A 24,257-nucleotide genomic window follows, 5' to 3' on the forward strand; every position below is an offset into this window, starting at 1 on the left:
ATTTATTATTTTTGCCCAAAGAATTTCAGATGGCATTCCCATTGAGTAGCTATAATGGAAGTCAATAATACATTTTCACAAAAATTTAAGTTTGTATACTGATTTGGGTTATAACTTATGTAGCCTAATCTTGTTTTATACTTGCAAAACTAGTTGCATCAATTTGGAGACAAAACTGGATAGGATTAATATTGCGTACTGAAGTGCCAGCATAGCACATCCGACAGTCCACAGCTCTAGTTGTCGTGTCATCGGACTGAGCAGTGTTTATAATATCGGCATGCAATCAGCCGCAGCAGCATTCTGATAGCCAGCGACCGAACAGAAGCATGAGCATGGATAGCCAGAAAGGAGTACAGAGTTTACTTCAGTCATCAATAAGATCAAAAACAGTATGTATTGGAATCGTGCGGATTTTATTTATTGCCTTCGTTCACGCGGCGCAGGCAAACAAACAAGGTTCGTACGTTTTCAATTGGCATAATTTTCACTACTGTACTGGCGTGTGTAGACAGGCATAAAGTCTCAACTGAACTGGCTTGCTAGCGAGCTATGCAATGACTAGTACTACTGTTTCAGGCTGCATTTTGTAATATGTCCAATGGCCTATCTGCCTAGCAGGTTGTTTAATTAAACAGACAGCTCAGTTAACTTCTAACTTAAAAACCGACTTCTAATATTTGACAGCAAACCACTTATTTCGCCTGCCATTAAGCAGAGTACGGCCTTTCAATGGGCAGCTGAGCTAGCTCGCTAACTAGCTCGCTAGTAGTCTTTGAAGAACTGCATTGCCAACGCGGACAAAACTATACGTACAACGATAACATATCTTTATACATTTTGGTTCTATGGGTTGTTAGAGCTCGGGCTAAAATGTGACACCTGGTTCAGGGTAACATGTGTTTCAAATCAATTACACGCGTTAATTAGTTCTGAAATGTATTCAGCAACATGACTAGCCTGCTAACTAGCTAGTAGTTCAATCTGTGGGGATGTTTTTGTCTTGAGCTAAGTGGGTACAGAACCTTTTTAGATAGTTCGTTAAATATAAGTTTCTTTAAAAATAATTAAACAGGCTATGCTGGTTAGGGACATTTCCAACTCTGTTAATCTGGCATTGGTTGTTGCATAGTTAGCTAGCTGTCAGGACCATCCAAAGTCATGCTAACATCTTGATTGACGTCAGGATCACCCGAATACCGACGCAGCCATTCAATTTACAGCCTTGTCTTTAATGATCTAAATAGGCTAAAATAACAGAAAGCTGAACCAGTGCTTTAGGTAATTAGATAGCCAGCTCAATTGCGAAGTCAATTGTAGCTTGTGAGGTTGGAGCAGCCTTCCTATCAGTGTTGATAACGGTGGTCGTGTCGTGTTAACTAATGAATAGCAGCTCCCTCTGGCTAGTGGAAAAATTGACTGAAACTGCCAAAGCATCTTCGGCTGTATAGGAAAGATTTGGTTATATTCGTTTAGAACTGTAATGTTTTAGTATTCTGTGCTCTTCTCTCTGAACCTTCCTCTCGCCTGTTGTATGGAGTGTACAGTACTAGGTTTTGACGTTCATTATCCCCAGGGGAAACCTGTCCTTATCCTTACAAACTATTATTTGATTCTCTTGTAATAGCGACAATATGGTTATTTGATCTACTACAATATGTATGATTTAAATGTTACATTGCATCCTGTGAACTTTAACACCTACCATTTGAATATACTGTCTTTCTCTCTCCAACCTATAATTTTGTATTGTGTTCAAAACTGTGGCTGGTCTTGTAAAACAGTGTCGGAGTTACAGGCATTGTGTGCTGTGCACTGTATCTTTGACCAAGAATTGGGTGTGATCCTTGCCCTCACCACTGTCACTGAATGGCTTAGTCCGAGCAGGATTAGGCTGACTGTGACTCATGTCCACCTTGAGAGGTAGCTACCTCTAAGCATAGTTTGTGTGGGAGTGCAGGCCTATCTTGGTCCAGGATTAGGCTAGTGCCTGCCCAGAACATTATTCTACTGCCATGTAAGATTTTAAGAATCTAAAAGATAGAGTAGTCCGAGATGGCAACCATACATCATGATTATGACCTTGTGATATGCTATTCTTATAGAGTTTTAGGTCTTTGTTAGCTCTTAGTTTGTTGGTCTACTGTCAGCCACACTAAAACCCAAGTGAGCTTAGATTCACACCCATGTCTGAGGGACAAGGCCACAACTTCCTGATTTAACTGTGGTGTGTTCAAATACAACGTACACAATTTGAGTTGTTTTGTCCTTCACACAATCTATGTTTATTATATGTTCATTTAAAAACGTTTCTTAAAAAAATAAAAAAAAATAAAAAAAAAATCTTAAGATGCAATGGTTTGTGGGAGCGTTGCCATGGCATTGGCCCATGCAGCCCTGTCACACAGTGTATTTATTAGATTAGAAGATTGTCCTATACAGCATAAATTCAAGAGAAAGTACATTCAAAGTTCATCCTCACTCCTGTTTCAATTTCACTTTAAACATGCTGAATTCTGTAGGCTGGAAAGTGTGAGTGAGAGAGTGTGTCTGGCTGTAGAGTGTAAATGTGATAACCATTAGCAGCATGTGGAGGTGATTATTAATGTTGGACTGTTGGAAGGCGTATTAGGAGGGGCAACTAGTTCAGAGACTCTTGAACAGAATGGAATCTCAAAGGTCAGGGGGCAGGGACACCGTTTACATTTGATGTTGACGTTACGTTTGATTCGTTTAGCAGGTGCTTTTATCCAAAGCAACGTACCAAGTGGTGCATGAAAAAGTACAGCCGAAGATCAAGGATCAGAAGTTTAACAGCACAAGGCCCATGTTTATCATCAGGTGTTAGAGCAGATAGCAGGATTGTTATCAGGCTGACAATTGAATATTGTCTATATTTAACTTTGAACAAAATAATCATTCATATCACGTGGGCACATTTGAGTTCAACAACAACTTAGTAATTTGATTGAAGTACCTAATGTCTCTGTAGGGCCTGATTTATATTTATATAAAATATTTTTCTGACTGCAGGTTACAGTACAAGCACTGTTTGTCTATGCAAAGCAACAGTAATCTTGCTGTCTACGGGGGTAGTTCCAAACCAGATGACTCACAAACCACCCTCAGGCAAAATTGAGTTTCTTGTTTCTCTTTATCAAAGGCAAACGGCTAGTATCAATAACAAGCAGATCGTAGCCATGTGTAAAAACACAGTAGATTCCTATCTAATACTCCTCTCTGCAGTGGGTTTGATCGGTGGGTAATCAATTACCATGCAGTCAATCGATTTAGTGGCTAATCGATCATCATGACCTTTTCAGATCCATGTCCATGAAGCTAATTATTGATTAGCTTCATTAGCTTCATTGAAATGGCCCCTAGATCACTGTCCGCCCAACAGGGTTGTCTGGTTGAAATCTAACCAGAAAAAAAAAATACTTTCAACTTTTCTTCACAGCATTTATTCAGTCGGACACAATTCTAGAAGTGCTTCATTTCGGTGAAGGAGAACTCTTGCAGGTAAGAGGGACATTTTAGATCTCATATTCTCTTTCTTTTTTTTTTTCTTTTTTTTTACTGGTTTCAACTGCCACACCAAACTGTTGAGCAAACGCTGGGTGTATTTTGTTATTGTAGTAGTGTAGTGTTGAATGCTTATAAATACACCAGCAGCACGGTGCTGCGCCACCACCCGGGCTAATTTTAGCCCTGTAGAAGTGTGTGTGTGTGTGTGTGTGGGGGGGGGGGGGGGATGTCTTGTACGCTTGTCTGTGGTGAGGGTGGCTTACTTGGCACTGGTGTAGCTAGTACAGGGATTTCACTGCACAAGATGATACCACACACACGCGTGTGCCACACACACACACTGTACCCATACTGTCAGATTCCAGAAAGTTGCCTCAAACAGATCTCTCTAAAAGTCTCTTATTTCTGTTGCCTAATGTGATGGCTAGATCCAAAAGGACCCTTATCTATTTTCCGCCAAGCCCACCAAATCCTGCACATTTAGAATAGACGGTATCAATTTTAGGATGTTCATTGTTTCCTCTTTGCTTTCACAGACAGAGTCCGACATTGATCTTAGTTTATATCATCAAAAAAGGTATGTGTTTATTTGTCATACTAATACCTATAATCTCGTAGACTTTTATATTCAAATGTAAATAATGTATGTGGTTTTCCTTGTCTCTCTCCATGTAATCCTTTAAGAACACCTTTTAGTGTCGTTTACAAAAAGACAGATGGGACAAAATGTCCTTTTCCTGTGTCATGCCTGTGGATATTCTACTTCCTCCTTATTTCCCTAAAGCTATTTTAACAACCACCGTATATAATGGCTTCCCATTCAAATCCATCAACCAATCACAACCTCCCACCACGTTGGAGCATGGCCTGTCATTCCACACCTGCTCGTTGCCCTGCTGTGATTGGCTGGGTGTTTACGACACGCCCACCCGAACGAGGCCGCGCTCCTCAAGAAGAGAGACTTCCGCTGTCATGTCAGCGGAAAGTCTTTCAAACTCAACACAGCCTGTGTCACTATCTTTAGCCCCTACCCAGTTGAGGAATAGGTCTTTTTGTGTTTCCTACTTTTCTCTTGTCTGCACTGCCATCGTGGGGAAATTCTGTTGGGGTGCTTCCTTGATTGGGTCATTATCTGTGTGTGAACAACAGTGTTTGTTGTGTGGCCCCATACATTCACCCTTCACCCTATGTCATACTGCGTCATAATCTATCAGTATTCTCCTTGTCGTGGACGTGACAGCGTTTTCCCCCAGCACTGTCACTGGGTGTCGGCTCCCGGGGCCTCGAGGAGTGAGGCGTGTTCAGGTGTGGCTGCCGTAGGTCCTGGCCTGGGCTTCCTACTGGAGCTGGTCCCTCCACACAGCTGGAGGGGGGAGGGGAGGGAGGAGACATCTGTGGGTCACTCCCTGTTAACGAAGGACCTCTGCCCGTCAGGCCGTCGTCCTCCTGTGTGGCCGTCTGGCACCGTCGCCCGGAGAGACGAGCCCCCGCTGCTGAGCGGTGACGCAGCGCTCGCGCCGGTCTGGACGCTGATGCCCATTTGACGGCAGCAGCCGCCTCGTAACGGCAGTCAGCGACTTCTAACATTCAGCTCTGTGGCGCGAGGGCCGTAATCAAAGCACTTTAATTGGGCCAGACTCACTTGATGGACACTCGTTCTTCGTTTTTTTTTTAATACCTTTTATTTACTGATGGAGGTGGACAGAGAGGGGTAAGACGGGGGTCACTGGCAGGGGAGAGCCATGGAGGAGGGGAGAGTAGGCCTGCAACAAAAACCCTTTGCCGGCACGCCCAGCGTGTGGTGGAGGGTGGCTGTGTGAGTCAGGCTGCCATACCCAGGAGACGCTAACCCATACCAGCCTGGCGCTGTCATCACTGGCCCCGCCGCTACATCAACACTTTCCCCCCTAAACTGGGAACACTGAATCTGTGCTACCCAAGTCATAACACCCCAGGGGAAAGTTGGAGTCATTAGCTTTGATTGTGCTAATCTGAGCCGCCAGTGCATCATCTCCTGAAATATGAAGCATAATTACTGTTATGAGGGGGGGGAGGGGGATGGTATGAGAGGACAAATGACAGGCAGATAATCAGGTTTTCTCTTTCGGATTTCTGTCCGCTGATCTGATTGTGTGTGCTCGGACTACAACGAGAGTCTGAGCAAATCTCCCAACACTGTTTGCCATGCAGTGGCCTGAGGCTTAGTCATGTTTCCCAGCCCAAATCACTTACCCTGCTCTATTTGCATGTCGTATTTCCATAATGGGACACCAGACACCTCCACAATGTGTGTTCTGTCTCCCCAGACACGCCTGCTGGCCGATTCACACTGAGACAACCTACCAAACACTGTTGTTAGGCGTGTTTGCTAGGTTCTTCCTTTCTTCCCCCTTCTCTCCCTCCTCCCCCTATCACCTGCCTATCTCCCCCCCCCCCCCCCTCCTCCCTCTCTCCCTCACCTGTTTCTGTCTGTCCCTGGCCCACACCTGTGAACTTGATGCCCGCTGTTGTTTCTGCCATGTGAGAGAGAAACACTACACGCTAGGGTCTCCCGGCGTGTGTGTGTGTGAGAGACACTAGGGAAGCAGGGCTTCGCAAGAGCCATCCTTTGTCTGGCTGACGGCCTCGTGTTTATGAACCCGCATGACTCCTCCATGTGCTAGCTGTGGTCCACAGACTGTGGTGGGACTCCTCGGAGCAGCCCCAGCACTGTGTGTGTCTGGGCGGGTGGTCTCAGCATGGCCCCCAGGCTGGGCGGCCTGCTGGTGCTGCTGCTGGCTAACCTCTGTGCTCTCTGTCTCAGCTCGGCCCCACACAGAGGGAACTGCCGGCCCATCCGCTTCGAGCCCCCCATGCTCGACCTCCACGAACAGTGAGTACCACTTCCTCCTCCCCCTCCCCTCCTCCTCCGCCTCTCTTTTCTGATCAGGATATAGTTTAATAGGAACAAGGAATTAGCTTTTGGTGCATTCCAGTAAATATATCTGTTGTCAGGACGGTCTGACTCATCTCCTGCGTACGCGTTCCTTCATCTGTGTCCACTTTTCTGAGTCGTGTCTGTGGAATGTGGTTGTGCCGTGCCACATGGTGACGTGAGGGGTCTGCTGGGGTGTCCAGGGCCCTGGAGCCTGGCGTGTGAGGGGATCTGCTGGGCTCTCCAGGACCCTACCAAACACTGTTGTTAGGTGTGTTTGGTAGGTTCTTCCTTTCTTCCACATCTCTCCCTCCTCCCCCTCTCCCTCCCTATCACCTGCCTATCTCCCTCCCCCCTCCTCCTCCGCCTCTCTTTTCTGATCCGGATCAGGATATAGTTTAATATCCAAATAGTTTACGCGACAAGGAATAATCTTTTGGTGCATTCCAGTAAACATATCTGTTGTCAGGAAGGTCTGACTGGTGTGTGTGGGGGGTATGCTGGGGTGTCCATGGCCCTGGAGCCTGGCGTGTGTGAGGGGATCTGCTGGGGTCTACAGGGTCATCGAGCCTGGCGTGTGTGAGGGGATCTGCTGGGGTCTACAGGGTCATCGAGCCTGGCGTGTGTGGGGGGATCTGCTGGGGTGTCCAGGGCCCTGGAGCCTGGCGTGTGTGAGGGGATCTGCTGGGGTGTCCAGGGCCCTGGAGCCTGGCGTGTGTGGGGGGATCTGCTGGGGTGTCCAGGGCCCTGGAGCCTGGCGTGTGTGAGGGGATCTGCTGGGGTGTCCAGGGCCCTGGAGCCTGGCATGTGTGGGGGGATCTGCTGGGGTGTCCAGGGCCCTGGAGCCTGGCGTGTGTGAGGGGATCTGCTGGGGTGTCCAGGGCCCTGGAGCCTGGCGTGTGGGGGGATCTGCTGGGGTGTCCAGGGCCCTGGAGCCTGGCGTGTGGGGGGATCTGCTGGGGTCTACAGGGTCATCGAGCCTGGCGTGTGTGGGGGGATCTGCTGGGGTGTCCAGGGCCCTGGAGCCTGGCGTGTGTGAGGGGATCTGCTGGGGTGTCCAGGGCCCTGGAGCCTGGCGTGTGTGGGGGGATCTGCTGGGGTGTCCAGGGCCCTGGAGCCTGGCGTGTGTGGGGGGATCTGCTGGGGTGTCCAGGGCCCTGGAGCCTGGCGTGTGTGAGGGGATCTGCTGGGGTGTCCAGGGCCCTGGAGCCTGGCGTGTGTGAGGGGATCTGCTGGGGTGTCCAGGGTCATCGAGGAAGCTTGAGCCTGGGTGTGGCTGCTTGGGACCCAACTGGAGCACACTGATTCATATCTCTAGACAACATCAAAAGTTCATGACTAGATTAACCCCCCCCCCCCCCCCCCCCCACAAACACACACGCCAATGTTGACAGAGGGAACGGCGCCTCTGTCAGTCTCGTAGCCTGCGCTGCCGGGGGCGACGAGCTGAGATTTAGGATCGCAAAGTTGGGGACCTTCAGCCCTTCACTCCACACACACACCCACACACAGCTGTCTTTGACCCCCACCTCCCTTCCCCCTGACTTCCTCAATAAACAACCCCCTTATCAGCTGTGCTTGTTTGTAAGGAATCAGCGGGTAACCTTGAGAATATCTCAAGCTCCAACCAGCAGCACTGTCATAAAGACCAGGGTAAATGATTCCCCCACCATGAATCAGTCTGACGGTGCTAATCACCCCTCAGATAAGGCCTGCTTCCTGCAGGGAGCAAGGAGGGGTGGTGTTTGGGGTTTTGAACAGCTATAGGAGGAGGGGGGGCGTCTGAGCCCAGCGCTGACCCCGAACAGCCCCTGATTGGGTGTCTGCACCTGACCTGAAACCTAACTCCCCCCTGACCGCTTGTGACGGGTCAGAGAAAGACCCCCCGAGTCTACAGAAGTTCATCTCGATGCTTTTTATGGTGTTTTTTAAGGGGGTGTTACCTTTTGGTTGGATGATGAAAGCAAGCTCTTGACGTCCTCTCAGTGTCCGAACAACAACAACAACAACAGGACCTTCTGGTGCCTGTTAGCACCAGCTCTCTGATGTGTCAGGGTTAGCAGGCCCCCAGGCTGCTCCCCCGTCCCAGCCCTGTGCAACGCCTCCCCCCCCTCCCCCTGATAGTGGGACGTCTGCCTCACATGTAACTTTAATTCGTTCAATTTGGGTGCCTTTTTTTTTTTTTTTTTTTTTTTACCTCAGATTTGACTTCTGTGTTTTGGGTTTGTCTGTAGATGTGTAAAGATATTTACCCGGCCCCTTTCATACACTGATGTTGCTCATCGTGTAAACTCCTGTGGACCCTGATCCTCTCTCTCTCTCTTTTCCCTCTCCTCTAGGCCTGTTGGGATGCCAAAAATGGAAAAGGTTTATTTGCATAATCCGAGCTCCGAAGAAATAAGTTTGATATCAATATCAGCAACAACTGCACATTTTCACGCATCTTTTTTTCAAAATAGGGTAAGCATTTTTATTTTATTTGTATGTATTCATTTACTTTCCCTGGAGTCGACTTCCTACCTTGGGTCTGCCAGGGAAGGTTCCTGTGCTGGGAGAGTGCACTCTTACAGCCCCTGTGTTGTGTTGTGTGTTGGGGTGTGAACAGTGTTGTTATGGGGCGTGATACTTACTTGTCATCTCAGAGTTAATTAGGGCCTTAAAAACAAAGTGTTCCTCCCCTTCAGTTTAAGAACAGAAGAAGAAGATATGTCCTATTTAGTAGTGAGGCTGGGTGGTCACCTCCTGAGGAACAGCTAATTAAAGGAGTCCAGAGCCGGGGCTTGTGACACTAATAAATTACACCCATCACACCTGTTCCTGACACACTCGTAAATTGCAGCCTCAGGGGGTGTGTGTGTGTGTGTGTGTGTGTGGAGGGTTAGGCTGGCCAACAGATACACTAGATTAGAATGTCACCAGACAGGTCTTCCTTAAGATGACAGTGTGCAGTTTGTGTACATCATTAATCAAACTGAAACATTGGGAAGATGATTGCTCTGACAAGTGTGCTGTTTCATGTCTACTTTCATGTAGTGTTTCGGCCAGCTCCCTGATGAGTGTTTCTGTGTCGGTTTCAGGTGATTCCTCCGGGGGGAAACACATCCTTCGACGTGGTGTTTCTCGCCCGGGTCGTAGGGAACGTAGAAAATACTTTATTTATTAATACATCACACCATGGGGTGTTTACATACCAGGTAAGCTACCGAACTCATTAAACACGAACAGTGTTCCATTTTTCCTCTGGAACATGATGCTAATTGGACTGGGTGGTTTGGTTTTCCCTCTCGTCACGGCTGCTGCAGGTTTTCGGTGTTGGAATCCCCAACCCCTACAGACTCAGGCCCTTCATAGGAGCCAGGGTCCCAGTGAACAGCAGCTTCTCACCACTGATAAACATCCACAACCCCCACAGTGAACCGCTGCAGGTGAACCCCCTCAGATCGCCCCGTCTGTCCGTGCTGTATTCTGTCTGGCGGTTCAATACCTGACTGACTTCAACATCGGTGGGATGGCGTTTACTGAGGGCGCGTTTGTTTCGACTCCCCTCCAGGTTGTGGAGATGTACTCCAGTGGTGGCGACCTGCATCTCGAGTTGCCAACAGGCCAACAGGGAGGCACCAGAAAACTCTGGGTGAGTTTCAACTCATGTTCCCTCCGCTAAAGCTAACCCCGTGCCATGTATCAGGGGCCTGGCTTTGTTTTCAAATGTGGGTGGGACGGCTTTTTCTGAGGATGCGGCCGTTAAATATTTGTATCGAGAGGTCGAGGTTGTTGCTGAGGCGTGTTCCGGTGGCTAACCGCGCTCCGTGCACGCCTGTGTGCGCCGGCCGCTCGTTTCAGGAGATCCCCCCGTTTGAGACGAAGGGGGTGATGCGGGCCAGCTTCTCGTCGAGGGACGCTGACAACCACACGGCCTTCATCAGGATCAAAACGAACGCACCCAACCAGGAGCAGTTCATCATCCTCCCTGTGGAGGTGGAGGTCACCTCAGGTGGGTCCCCCTGAACCCTGACCTTTGACCTTTTGTGTGTGACTGGAGACCCGTGGTGAAGACATAGTATGACCGTGTGGTTCTCAATCCTGGTCCTCGGGACCCCCTGCCCTGCATGTTTTAGATGTTTCCCTGCTCCAACACACCAAATCTCTGAACTCCTCCTTCGTCTGTTGCTTCCAGCACCTGGTATATACTCGTCCACAGAGATGCTGGACTTTGGTTCGCTACGGTCACAAGGTACGTGGTCGTATGAATGCCCCAAAACACTGCCCACCCAGGACCGCCTTGTCGTATGTCCATGACCATGCACTTCTATTTCCTTTATTCTCTGTCTGACTCTCTCTCTCTCTCTGACTCTCTCTCTCTCGCTCTCGCTCTCTGACTCTGTTTCTCCTCTTGTTTTGTTCCAGATCGACCAAAGCAGCTAAATTTACACCTGCTTAATTCGGGAACAAAAGACGTCCCGATCACAGTAAGTCGTTCACTTCCTGCTCCGGTCGGCGAGGCGACGATGACACGACTCGGTACCTTCCGGAAGGTGACTCTTGTGTTTTCTTCCTCAGAGTGTCAGGAGCACACCGTCAAACGAAGCAGTCTCGATAGACTTTAAAGCCATCACGCTGAAAGCAGGAGAGAACAGATATACCAAAGTTGCAAGTATTAGTTTTGATGGTAAGTCCTGCACATGAATACTCCAACCCAGAATGTTGACCGTGGCATGCTGAGGAAGAGACAGTCATTTCCTGTACCCTGGCCCGGCTCCAGAGGAAAAGATTACGTTATTTCATTTACAAATTGCTAACCTCCACGAGCACCCCTGTATGAAAATCACATTAAATGATCAGATATGCACTCTTTCAATTGTTGTCACGGGTCAGAGACACATTGTCGTAAGGGAAGTTGAGGAGAGAGAGACTTGTGTTTTGCACAACTCTGGAGTCTCCACTGTGGCAGTCTTTCCCTGATGAACTGAATTTCTGCTTCTGTTCCAGCTTCCAGGGCACGAAAACCATATCAGTTCACTGGTAAAATTACAGTGAAAGCGAAGGAGAAAAGCTACTCTAAACTAGAGATCCCCTATCAAGCAGAGGTCCTGGAGGGGTGAGTGTCAGAACCAGGCCGTCACACCAGGGGGTCGTGTCAAAGTTTTAGGAGGGGACGGCTCTAGTGCTGGGAGTTGGCACTGGGGCAGTGTAGTTTGGCCTGTTAAATCCCTGAAGGTCTGGTCCTGTCTTGGCAATTATTTAAACGTCCTTCGAGGTGAAGGATTGAATTTCAAAAGCAAGCCCAGGTTGATGGTGGCTCCTGTCCTGGGTCTGGGGTAGGTACCTGGGCTTCGACCACACGGCCACCCTGTTCCACATCAGGGACAGCCCCGTGGACCCCGTGGACCGGCCCATCTTCCTCACCAACACCTTCAACTTTGCCATCCGGATCCACAACGTGTCCCTGCCTGAGCTGGCCAGGACCATGTTCAGGGTGAGTACTGCAGCAGCTCTGCCAAGGCCACACTCACACAGTCCTCCTGGAAGACCTTCTGGTGACCTGACTCCCCCCCCCACCCCAGGTGCACAACTTCAGCGCCCCCATCCTCATCCCCCCTCAGGAGTCGCGCTACATCTTCTCCCTCCTCTTCCGGCCCGTCCGGCCCTCCATCCACATCGACAGCAACATCCTGCTCGTCACCAACGCCTCCAAGTTCCACCTGCCCGTCCGCGCCTACACCGGCTTCCTGGAGGTAGGCTTCGCCGCGACCACCCGCCACAACACACAGGGGGGCTGGGGGGGGTGGGGGGGGGCACTGACTTTGGCAAACTATCTCTGGAGAACAGCCTTCCAACTCAGTAGTTCCCAAACTAAATACACACTAGAGGTCTAAGTACACTGGCATCTTTCATACGCACTGAAAGCATCATTCCTGGTCAAATGGGCAGTTTTTCCCTTGAACTGGGAATCCTTCAAATGAGATCTTTTGAAATGTTTGCGTATTTGGGGGTTAAAGGCTTCGTTCTGTGCATCCAAGGCCGTGGTATCTGACTGGTTCTCTGTCCCCTCGTTGTGTGTGTGTGTGTGCGTGTAGCCCCTGGTCCTGTCCCCCAGCCTGAAGGAACACCAGCTGGACTTTGGCATCCGCAGCGTGACGGACACCAGCAGCATCGTGTTTGTGGTGATCAACAGCAACCCTATAGAGGTGAGCGTTCTTTCTGACCGCCCCCCCCTCAATGAGAACAGCCTCCCTTTGACCCGACGGTCAAATCGAATCTTTTCTCTCTCTCCTTCCTTTTTTTGGTCTTTCCTTCCTCTTTTCTTCTTTTTCTGAAATGTTTTTGTTCTCTTTTTCCTGTTTCCCCCCTTCCTCTTCTCGCCTGCCCCCCCAGCTGGAGATAAAGTCCTGGCTGGTGACGGGGGACAGTCTGTCCATGGAGCTGCTCAAGACGGAGCGGGGGAATCGGACCGTGGCGCTGGGGCGCCTCCGAGAGCTGCACAACAGCTCCGCGGCACACCACAAAACTGTGAGGGCACACACACACACAGTGAACAGAAACACTGGTAGACTCGGGGGTTGGGTCTGCCATCCTGTGTGCATGGATGCACAGCGTATGTAAAGCCTCCTGCTGTCTCCTGGTCCAGGCGATCCTGGCGTCGGGCTACTACGCTGCGTTCAGGGTCACCCTGGTGGCCAGGGCCCTGGAGGGGGTCTACGACGGGGCCGTCCACATCACCACAGACTACCAGGTACGCACACCTCCTGGCCCCTTGAGCCCTGCTCTGCAGCCCTGGAGCCCTGCTCTGCAACCCTGCAGCCCTGCTCTGCAGCCCCGCTCTGCAGGCCACCTCGGCTGCAGGGTTGGATCCCCGACTCCTGTCCTTGTCGACGAAGTGTCCTTTAGCAAGGACTCTGAGCCCCTAGTTGTTCCTTATTATAGCGTGTGTGTGCTTGTGGGAGAGTAGAGAGAGTGTGTGAGAGGCAACCATTTAAAGCCCTTTGAGTAGCGCTAAGGTACTAAAGCGCTGTATAAATGCAGTCTCATTACCGTTCACCTTCTGACAAAGTGTCCCTGTTTCTGTCCCAGATATTAACCGTCCCCGTGAAGGCTCTCATCGCCGTGGGAACGCTGAACAGCGCGCCCAAACACATGGTCCTGCCGCCCTCCTTCCCAGTAAGTCGGAACTGCCTGGTCTGATGGTGGCGCTGGCCTGTCATGGCAAACAAACAGACCCTTGTGCTTTGGTTTGTTTTTGCTGGTTCTCTTTACAGCGTGGTTGAGTTGATGAGGACGACTCAGGATTTTGGAGGCCTGTCGGACTGGATTACATGTGGAGGAGTGAGGGAGGGAGGGAAACGAGGGAGGGAGAGAGGAGGAGGGGGGGAAGGGGGGAAGGGAGGGAGGTGTAGACGTGAGGGTCCAGTTCCACTGAGCCAGCTCCAACAGTGTGCAACTGATCCAATGTCAGACATGGCAGGAAGAAAACAAATATTCTCTGAATAAACTGGACACAAAAAAACACATTGTTCCGTATGCCAGCCACCTGAGGGCTGTGAACACCTGTGTTTGCCTGCCTGTGTGGGCGTGCCTAATTGTGAATGCACCTGTGTGTGTGTCCCCTTCTGCCTCCAGGGAAAGATAGTCCACCAGAGTCTGGGCATCCAGAGCTCGTTCTCCCAGAGGGTTCGTTTACAGCAGATCCGCTCTCTGACAGAGGACGTCCGGTTCTACTACAAACGTCTCCGTAGCAACAAGGACGAGCTGGAGCCCAGGAGAAAGTCCAAGGTGTGTGTGTGTGTGTGTGTGTGTGTGTGTGTGTGTGTGTGTGATCTCAAACTGTGCCCTGCTGTCTTTTGATATTCACTAAGAATGTTGACTGGTATTAAGTTTCGTCTCTAACCGTGTGTCTGTGTGTGTGTCTGTGTGTGTGTGTGGGCGTGTGCATCGGCTCGTTCCCTTCCCTCCACACAGGTAGCAAATATTTATTTCGATGCCAGCTTGCAGTGTGGCGACCACTGCTACGTGGGCCTTCCCTTCGTCTTGAAGTGTGAGTACCCTGGAGGCTCCCGCCTGTCCTGGGTTGGGCCAGGCCTCCACCTGCCCTGTACCTGTGTAGTGTGAGCGAGCAGCAGGAGGATGTGGGACAGCAGACATGCTGGCCTGTTGCGGATAGTCAGGGTTAGGATTTAGGCAACGTAATAGTCCTATTAAGGTAACGTGGAGGCAAACGTTCGGCGACCCTTTGAGGTGACGTGGAGGGTGTGGCTGGCGTGTGTTCCCAGCGGAGGCGCGGCCCCACGGCCTGGCCCTGCAGGAGGACATCTGGGACGCGGACGTGGACCTGCACCAGAAGCTGCTGAGGCGCTGGAAGGAGCTGAAGGAGCGCTCCGGCCACGAGTGAGTCACATGACGCCGGGGTCCAGGGGGAGGGGGGGGGGGGGCGGGGCAAGCGTCCGGCGCCGTCAGGTCACACAGCGCCTGCTTGTTCCGCTCACACATCAGGGGGATGGGTTTGGGGGGTTTTTGCGCAGGATCGAGGCCGTGTTTGAGGTGAACACGGACCTGCAGAAGAGCGTCCAGGCCAGGGTCACCGCCCAGCTGACCTGGCCGTCGCTGGTCAACTCCTCCCAGAGGATCACCTTCCCCCTGACCAACACCAACAGTTCCTCTGTGAGTTTGGAGATGAATAAGCGCACGTGTGTGTTTGTCCCGCATGCATGCAAGCTGTAATGTGTGTGTGTGTGTGTGTGTGTGTGTGTGTGTGTGTGTCGTGCAGGAGGAGGAGGTGGTTCTGGAGAACCCTGCAGATGTTCCTGTCTACGTACAGGTTCTCCCGCTCGCCCTGTTCCCCAACCCGTCCGTGTTCACTGGGAAGCTGGCTGACAGGTAGGAACCACAGAACACTTCGGTCCTTCTCTGGACCAGTCCAGACTCAAGCCTGGTTCCACCTGGTAACATACCCTCTCCTCTGGTAACACCTCTCTCTCATGTGCCCCCGCTAGGTTCCCACTAGGGAAGCTGTCCAATATCAACATAGACACAAACACGCTGGAGTTTCAGGTCAACAGAAACATGGTAGGAATGATCCTCAACATCTTACTGGCTCACTGTTTCAGTTGTAGTTCATTGAGAAACTCGGATAGAAGTTATATCTTGTTTAAAAGTGATTCTGCAGGTAACACAATTCTGTGTGTGTGTGTGTGTGTGTGTGTGTGTGTGTGTGTGTGTGTGTGTGTGTGTGTGTGTGTGTGTGTGTGTGTGTGTGTGTGTGTGTGTGTGTGTGTGTGTGTGTGTGTGTGTGTGTGTGTGTCAGAACTCTGTGTTAAAGAGCAGTGCAGGATTCGTGGAAGACTCCTCCAAACCCTTCGTCTACAACCTGGTCCTGCTGCCCGGCGAGGTCAGATCCTTCAACCTGAGGTTCACGCCTGTCAGCAACCACTCAGTCTCCTCGCTGCTCATAGTCAGGTATGTCTCTCTCACACACACACACAGTTTAACAGCTCACCCTCAGTAACCTCCATGTCTTCTTAACACACCTCCTGACCTGTACTGATAGTTAACCTCAGTGTTAAACTCCTGTTCTGTTCGGTTGTGGTGAATTTGCACCTGTGCACTCCACGGGGGGAACATTCAGAATGTCTGTTAAATGCATTTTTTTTTTTCAGGAACAACTTGACGGTGATAGATATGATCATGGTCCAGGGCCAGGGGGCCACAGAGACCCTGAAGGTGGCGGGGAAGGCCCCAGGACCAGGCAGCTCCTTGAGGTTCAAGATGACTGAGGGCCTCCTCAAAGACTGCACAGAGAGTAGGTTCCTCCAGAGCAGCGTCCTCACAGACTGCACAGAGAGTATGTTCCTCCAGAGCAGCGTCCTCGCAGACTGCACAGAGAGTAGGTTCCTCCAGAGCAGCGTCCTCGCAGACTGCACAGAGAGTAGGTTCCTCCAGAGCAGCGTCCTCACAGACTGCACAGAGAGTAGGTTCCTCCAGAGCAGCGTCCTCGCAGACTGCACAGAGAGTAGGTTCCTCCAGAGCAGCGTCCTCACAGACTGCACAGAGAGTAGTTTCCTCCAGAGCAGCTTCCTCGGTCTGCACCAGCAGCTTCCTCACAGACTGCACACAGTGTTCCCCCCCCTCAGGTCCTAATGTAAACAAAAATGTTCTGCTCAGTGAGTTTTTTCTCAGCCTGACTGAGGACCCCTAGTTCCAGACCTGGGGGGGGCGGGGGGGTGGGGGGCAGGTGGTTTGGGGGGTTGTGGAGTTTGGAGATTGCAGGCGTGGGGCTCCACGGCAATGCTGTAGGCATAGAGCAGTACAAAGAGCAGCTGTTACTGGTACTGTAGATGTAGCTATGGATACGGTATATATCATATATCACACACTTGTCCATAAGCTCTACTAGAAGGAACCAAAACAAACCATTAGTATTTATCTTCGATTGCTTTACTGTTCTACTGTTTGTAGTGTTAAAGGTATCGACGTGCCTTTCTGAGTCTCCTCTGCATGGGCATGGCCCGTTCAGGTCGTCCTTAGACGGGGGAGATCCTCAGGATGTGTCTGTGCTGTCATCTGAGCAGCCGTTTCCTCTTTTGTCTCGTTCAGAGTCGAGGACCAAGGAGCCCAACTTCACCCTGCGGAGGACCTTCAGGGTGGAGAACACCGGCCTGCTGCCCATCCACATCCAGCCCGCCCAGATCAACGGGAAAGCCTGCGAAGGATATGGATTCAAAGTTCTCAACTGTCAAGAATTTGCACTTATGCCAAACGCTTCGAAAGACCTTGTCATATTGTAAGTGGGGAGTAAAACGGAATGGCGTTTTTTAGTGGCGGGGGGGATGCTGGGTAAATGTGATGCCCACAGCTGGCTGGGGTTTCAGAAGTAGGCCAGCGCAGGGAAGGAAGTATCGCAACAATCGTGTGTGTGAGGCCTCACTAGTAGCAAGAGGATAGATGGCCTCTCTGTTTCCCCTCCCCACACGCTCTGAGCTCTCGTTTCACTTCAACCTTTTAAACACCCAACACGCACCTTGGAAGGCCTGGAGCCTGCTGCTGCTGCGAGCCCTGGGTCTCTGTGGACCAGGGGGATGAATAACTGCGATTGAGACGTAGGAAGAAAACGGGCTCTGTGTCCTCGCGCAAAGCCGCTAATGTCTGCATTTCCCTGAAAAGACGTTCTGGCTGGCTTGAATAACTGCGAGTATTAGTCACACGAGCTTTAAGGGGCGGTCGGCAGGGTTTTCACTGATTTCATAAACTAGGGTGTATCTGTCTGAAATAGTCCTGGCCTGGCTCTCGAAAATGAGCCGCTTGCAACATCCGCGATTACCACCCGCGTGTTCACACCATTTCCTGCTACTGTAGGGCTAAGGGTCACGGGTCATACCAGTGTAGTGTGACAAGTTATTTCCGTGACAGTGTTGCAGATATGAGTGTTTCAATGTATAAGCAGTATGTCCGAGCCCTTCCTCATGTCTCTTTTTCACATTCACTAATGGAGTGTACAGACTCGGTCACGCCACCACTAAATAACCTGGTCAAATTCTCTCTCCTCCGCCCACTCTCTCTTCCCCTTCCTGCTTCCTCCCACCCCCTTCCTTCTCTCTCCCTCCCTCCCTCCCTCGTCTCTCCCTACCTCCTTTCCTTCTCTCTCCCTACTTCCTTCTCTCCTCTCTCCTCTCCTACTCACTCCCCTCTTCTCTCCCTACCTCCTCATCCCCCTCTCTCCCTCCCTCCCTCGTCTCTCCCTACCTCCTTTCCTTCTCTCTCCCTACTTCCTTCTCTCCTCTCCTACTCACTCCCCTCTTCTCTCCCTACCTCCTCATCCCCCTCTCTGTCTCTCTCTCTCCCTCCTCTCCCGTCTCTCCGTCCCAGGTTTACACCTGACTTCACGTCCTCCCGGGTGATCCGGGAGCTGAAGCTGGTGACGGCGGGCGGCTCGGAGTTTGTGTTTGTGCTCAACGCCTCGCTGCCGTACCACATCCTGGCGGCGTGCTCCGAGAGCCTCCCCAGGCCCAGCTGGGAGCTGGAGCTCTACGTCATCGTGTCCCTCATCATGAGGTCAGCGCGCCAGCCACATTGTCAGCCTAGCGGCCACATGGTCAGCCTGGCGGCCACATGGTCAGCCTGGCGGCCACATGGTCAGCCTGCCGGCCACATGGTCAGCCTGCCGGCCACATGGTCAGCCTGCCGGCCACATAGAGGCTACGTAGCATGCCTAGCTAAACTGCTACATAGAGGCTACATAGCAGGTATAGAGGCTTGCAACTCTAGATGTGAAATCCTTTTTGTCTTGTTGATGGTTGATTATTAAATCCAAGACCACAGCTGTCATTAAATTCTGTCTATGGCATCAAGCAGGATTAATTGATACTATCTACAGGAGTTAATGGCAACTGCTGCCTTTTGATTGAATAATCCTCTGTCCTGTATGTGGGTTGTTTGTAACCCCAGGCCTGTGTCTCTCCAGCTCCATGTTCCTGCTGGTGATAGCCACAGCCTACCTGGAGGCCCAGGGCATCTGGGAGCCCTTCAGGAGACGCCTGTCTCTGGAGTCCAACTCTCCCTTGGAGACAGGCCGCCCCTTCGACCTCAGGGAAATCGCACGCATTCAGAGCGACACAAAGTGAGTGATTTTACAGCGTCACCTATATAGACCGCAGAGGGAAAGCGTCAGTTGAGGTGGTGGTGGTACTGAGCACCAATGAAATGGATGACAACACAAAAACCTGCTTCTTCTCGTTTGTGGTTGTGTAAACAGGAAACCCCCTCTGTGTCTCGTGTGTTTCAGCTTGAATGACTTCAGCGACTCACAGCAGAACCCCTTGCGGGGCGTCTATGGGGCAGGGGGGCCCTCGCGGGGCGGGGGCCGGCAGGGAATCAACCGGGGGCCCCCAGACCCCGACAGCCAGAGAACCAGAATGGGCTTCGGCCGCTCCACTATGCAAGCCTCCTCCTCCTCCCAGCCTGCCAGAGGAGGAAACCCCCCGGGCCAGGAGGGGGCCGGGGGGGTGGTGGCCAGCCAGCTACCCACCCGGAAGGCCCGCAGCTCCAAGCATCCGGTTGTGGGGGTCACGGAGCTCCAGGCTCAGGGCTCGACGGGGTCGCCGCTGCCCCAGCACAGGGCTCTCTGCACGGACGACCCCGACTACGCCAACCTGCTGGGGGCCATGGACAACGACATGGAGCGACCAGAGACTCCGCTGCCGGAGGCCTCGCAGGAACAGGGCTCTCAGCCAACACAGAACAAAGGTGAGCTCACAATCCAGCTGCTACCTCCTCCTCCTCGATCACAGCAACCGTGGTCTCTGGGAAGATGAACGGGCTGCAAGGAAGGGAGAGAGGGAGTGTGTGATAAAATCACTTTTGATCAATTATGAATGGGAATAAATTCCCATTCATAATTGATCAAAAAATTATTCTGTGTCTGAGGCAGAGATCCCAGGTAAATGATACCAATGGTTCTTTGCGTGTTTGTGTGTGTGTTTTCCCGCAGTGCCGGAGTCTAAAGGGAAACTGCGGGGTAAAACTAAAGCCCAGAAGAAGAAGGAGGAGAAGGAGAGGAAGGCGAAGGGAAGGACTCAGGGAGACGAGCTCAAAGACCCGCTGGCTGACAACGACGACAGCTCCTCCACCACCACGGAGACCTCCAACCCCGACACGGAGACCAGCACCAAAGAGGTTGGACACACACACACACAACGTAAACACACACACACACAAATTGGTCTTACTTGCGTTACGAGGTCTTGCCCTCCTCCCTCCCTTTTTTTCAGGAACCAGTGAAAAAGAAAGGGCGAACAGTCACCTCAGAGAAACAAAAGGAGGACATTTCGTCCTTCCTCGCCAAACCCCAAATCAAGAAACAAGCGAATGCGAAGAAGGAGCCCCAAGTCGAGAAGTCCAGGTTCGTTTGCCCTCGTAGCGAGAGCCAAGCCTCCCTGTTACCTCTGATAACCTCAATGTCTTGATTTTGCTCTTGTTGCTGTCTATGGCCCTCTGCTCACCGTGACCCTCTTGCTGTTGTCAGTTCCCTGGAGCTGCCGTACGTCACGCCGCTGGAGAACAAACAACGCAAGACCTTCACTTCCAAAGCCCTGGTCCACCCGAGTCCACCCAATGGCCCCAAAACAAGGACCCTGCAGAAACCACGCCGTGAGTTCCCTACTATCCCCACTATCTCCCCTACTTCGCTTCTTTGTTTTTGTTTTTTTTCCCTCACCTTTTGACACTGTGGTGTTCTCTGCGCCGCAGTACACTGTGGGAAGGCGGAGGAGGGGCGTCCGGCGCCGCTGGTGAAGCTACCGTCCGCCGGTTCCGTCCCAGAGCTGCACCACAGCAGCAGCTCCGAGGGCGAGAAGGAGTTTGCTGCTCCGGAATGGGACGTCCCACTCCCCAAATCCTGCAATCGTGAGTCCCGTATCCCCACCCCATATCCCCGCAGGAGAGGAAGGGTTAGTCCCCTACTTCCAGGGTCAGGCTTTAGGGTGAACATGAAGGGTTAGTCCCCTACTTCCAGGGTCAGGCTTTAGGGTGAACATGAATGTTCCCCCGGCTTGTAGGCCACCAGCCACCTAGATTTGTAGACCCACCAGCCTATCAGACAACCATAAGCCTATGAGCCTCTCTCTACTAAGTGTTATGCGTGCGGATGCAGAACTTCCCAGGCTGTGTGAATGAGTCACAGCGCTGCTCTCCTCTCGCTCAGCAGAGGCCGACAGTCTGCAGCAGATCTCTATCCGCACCATGAACGCGGACTCCTTCCTCAAGAGAGCCCTCTCAGCCAGGACGTGCTCCCCGCCCCCGCCCTCCTCCCCCAGCCTGGTCCCCAGAGGAACGTACAGCAGCGTGCTCAACGCCAACAGGTACTGACCCCGCCACTCTCCTTCCTCCCATCCTCCATCAGGCCCGGCCTCCGCACACGCCCTGGCCTGGCTTGCCAGATGGTCTTGTCACACATGCCCATCTGGGAAGTCGTCCTTGGAAACTGTTTTGGAAAAGGGTCACTTTGAAAACAAATACTTTGGAGGTGATTGGATGAACCATCTGTCTATCACGGGCTAGATGGATTTCTGAGTGGTTGTCATCTTAGATACCCGCCTTGCTTCAGCCACAATCCCCACCTCACCAAAGTCCTCTCTGCGTTTCTGTTCCAGTGAGACCAACTTGAAGAAGGCTCCCGGGAACAAGATGAGTAACCCTGCGTCTCTCCCAGGGAAGGATGGCAACCCCACGTTTGCAGCCGTTGCCGCTGGATACGACAGAAGTCCAGGTGATCTACATATATCACCTCTGACCTCACCTTGCCTTACTTGGCACTCGATAAGATGTCAAATGATAGCAATGTATTTATTTAGCAGGCGCTTTTATTCAAAGCGGACATGCAGGGGGTGATTAGAACTGGTGAAACGCTCTAATCACGGAGCCATACCTATCACATTTCTTACCTCACCTCGTCTGCAGCACTGTTGAATAGCCTCTGCAGCTGTGGCACACAGACTTGAGATGTTGGCATGTTTGTGTGGTCGTCAGGTGGCTCTGGCCCTGGTAAGCCCGAACCCCAGGTGAAGACTCTGGGTCACATGACGTCCGTCGAGAGTGACAGCTCTGACAGGTAACACATTCCGTGTTCATGTCATCAGAATAATAATAATAATAATTAAAAAATGGTGTAGTGCCAGTTTTTTAGTTTACAACAAATCTTTTTCTTCACAGCTCTGGATTGTGGAGTCCCATTGATAGTGCCAACAGCCCAAGCTATAATTCTGTCAACTCCTTTTCGGCGTTTGGACCCAACAACTCCTTCAACCTGACAGGGGGTGAGTAACTGGAGTCTTGTGAGGGAGAACGTATTATATAATCGCTTGCTGTGTTGTCGTGGCTGTGGGTGTGGGTCTGAAATACCCAAACAAATACTGTCAGTCCATGAATCCGGCCCGTATATAAACAAATCCAAACTCACAGCGACTCCTAACTCAAAATAGAAAAGCCACCTCACCGCTCTTTATTTGACGTCCTCGTTGACCTGGTGTGTGTGTTTATTCGCTGCCTGATCTCTCCGTGTGCGCTTGGTTTAGTCTTCAGCGGGATGTCGTTCCCCAAGCCGCCTGAGCCTCAGCAGAGCTGGTCCGAGTTCAGCCCTGTCTCCTCCTCCATCTGGGACGTCCCGAGCAGCGAACCCATGCACACCTGGCCAAGCAGCTCCCCCACGGTGCCAACCACGGTAGGACCCCCCCCCCCCCCCACACACACACACACACACACACACACACTTGGACGTCCACTTCCCACAGTCCACATGCAGTTAAATATAAATAAATGGATGATGCCAATGGCCGCCCTCTAAAGACTCCTCTCTGTTGTGTGCTTGTTTAGTCCATCCTGGGCCACACGAGGAACCCCTGGTCCACCACCACTCCCTACAGCAGCTCCATCTGGTCCACCAGCCGAGACCAAGCCCTGCACTCCTTCTCCGCGCCCTCCGGCCCCCCCTCCGCCCTGCCCGACCTGGGCAGCGTCCCGGCCCCGCCGGCCCCCCCCGGCCCCCCCGAGATCAGCCGCACCTTCAACCCCTGGAGTATGTGGGGCCCCACGCCGGGGAGGCGGGGCTCCGAGCCCTGGCCCAGCAACTCTGACCAATAAGAGAGCAGTAGAACGTCCACCCCAACGAACACGGACATGTTGTCGTCAGGGTTACTTTGTTAATCGGTACTTCCGTTCACTCGGACGTAGATCGCATCCTCTTTTGAATCGGTCGGAAACGGTGGATTAAAGATTGCGACGTCCACGTTCAGTTCCCCCTCAGTAAAGGTGCTTTGCATTCAAAGCCGGGAAAAAAAATTAAAAAATATATATATATTTGGATTTGTTTTAGCAATAACCTTTTATATGTATGAAGCTTCTTGAAGGTTGGAAAGTGACGATGCGAAGCTGTTCCTTGGTTCCATGTACCCCATGATGCTGCACTTATGTTTGAGAGGTTTATGTCATGGTTCTGTAGGCCTCTGTTTGAAAAGGCCCCCAGGTGGAAATCCACACGCACTCTGTTTTATAGGTTGGTTCCAGTTTTTACATAGTCCTGGCATCAGTATATTTTGAAAGTTGAGGAAGAACATCCAGGAAAACTTTTTTCAGTGATTATTACGCCAGAAATACAATTTTATGATCAGGATATCGTTTAACAGCTGAGAGCTTAAAGCCCAGATGTTTTTTTCGTCAAGATCACCAATTGGCCGCGGATCGGGAAGACATTGTGTTGATGTTACTTATTTTTTAATTAGGTTCTGCTGAAAGTGAGGAGAGAAAAAAGAAGCTTTTTGTTGGAATTGATATTAAGTTGGTCATGTTAAAGGGATTAATGAACTTGATTACGTTTGGGGTAACACTTGACTCTGATTTGACATTGTATGTTCTTGCATAGTAATATCTGTAGTAAATACCTTGTTATTGTTAAGTTACATCCATATCGTGATATGGTCTTTAGGTTACAAGTATAACCAGTTATATGAGGGGAGGGCAGGTCCCTGCAGAATTAGGTGGAAGTTGTGTAACATCCACCCTTTCTATTATAAAACAAGATCAATGCCAACAACCATTTACCCCCTTTGTGTCCACCCCACAAAGACTTGTTTAGTTTCGGATAATAACCTATGCAGCTCAACTGTTAGACCATGCAACTCTTGTGTGATGACCATGTTGTGACACTGAAGTTACTATGTTCTAATGAATGTCAACCCCAGGTCAAGTGTTACTCATGTTTGTACTGTTCATCACTTGCATTTGTCACCCAGTTGAAATAAAAAGGTATCTGACTGGAACAGGAAGAGAAGTAAATGTA

The 24,257-nt window shown here is 51.2% G+C and overlaps 1 protein-coding gene across 2 annotated transcripts; it reads left to right on the forward strand.

Moving 5' to 3' along the window:
• Positions 1-211: 211 nt before the first annotated feature.
• tmem131 (transmembrane protein 131) lies at positions 212-24,253 on the forward strand. 2 transcript variants are annotated; one of them, XM_062450411.1, is made up of 41 exons: positions 212-459; positions 3,461-3,522; positions 4,065-4,105; positions 6,332-6,400; positions 8,782-8,902; positions 9,520-9,636; positions 9,745-9,867; positions 9,993-10,073; positions 10,283-10,433; positions 10,617-10,673; positions 10,847-10,908; positions 11,000-11,108; positions 11,429-11,537; positions 11,762-11,915; positions 12,004-12,174; positions 12,517-12,627; positions 12,815-12,949; positions 13,068-13,172; positions 13,511-13,597; positions 14,057-14,209; positions 14,396-14,471; positions 14,707-14,821; positions 14,956-15,094; positions 15,201-15,310; positions 15,427-15,499; positions 15,738-15,889; positions 16,090-16,232; positions 17,027-17,213; positions 18,296-18,481; positions 18,891-19,046; positions 19,212-19,672; positions 19,917-20,101; positions 20,197-20,327; positions 20,451-20,575; positions 20,675-20,830; positions 21,129-21,285; positions 21,577-21,692; positions 21,953-22,034; positions 22,136-22,239; positions 22,498-22,643; positions 22,796-24,253. In XM_062450411.1, exons 1-41 carry the CDS (start codon positions 330-332, stop codon positions 23,060-23,062), a joined length of 5,415 nt encoding a protein of 1,804 aa, XP_062306395.1. In that variant the 5' UTR covers positions 212-329; the 3' UTR covers positions 23,063-24,253. The 2 variants fall into 2 exon arrangements, with proteins under 2 accessions (XP_062306395.1, XP_062306396.1); XM_062450412.1 differs by having other exon boundaries at positions 213-459; positions 21,132-21,285.
• The last annotated feature ends 4 nt before the right edge of the window (positions 24,254-24,257 follow it).

Source organism: Osmerus eperlanus, chromosome 24 (genome assembly GCF_963692335.1).
Source record: "Osmerus eperlanus chromosome 24, fOsmEpe2.1, whole genome shotgun sequence".
NCBI classification, from domain to species: domain Eukaryota; kingdom Metazoa; phylum Chordata; class Actinopteri; order Osmeriformes; family Osmeridae; genus Osmerus; species Osmerus eperlanus.

What these genes read in the sequence shown, in the direction of transcription:
- tmem131 (XM_062450411.1), top strand. Translation starts at nt 330, where the DNA reads ATGAGCATGGATAGCCAGAAAGGAGTACAGAGTTTACTTCAGTCATCA. An exon ending in ATCGTGTCCCTCATCATGAG is followed by an intron (nt 18,482 to 18,890) that starts GTCAGCGCGCCA and finishes GTGTCTCTCCAG; the next exon opens with CTCCATGTTCCTGCTGGTGA. An exon ending in GACCCTGCAGAAACCACGCC is followed by an intron (nt 20,576 to 20,674) that starts GTGAGTTCCCTA and finishes TCTGCGCCGCAG; the next exon opens with TACACTGTGGGAAGGCGGAG.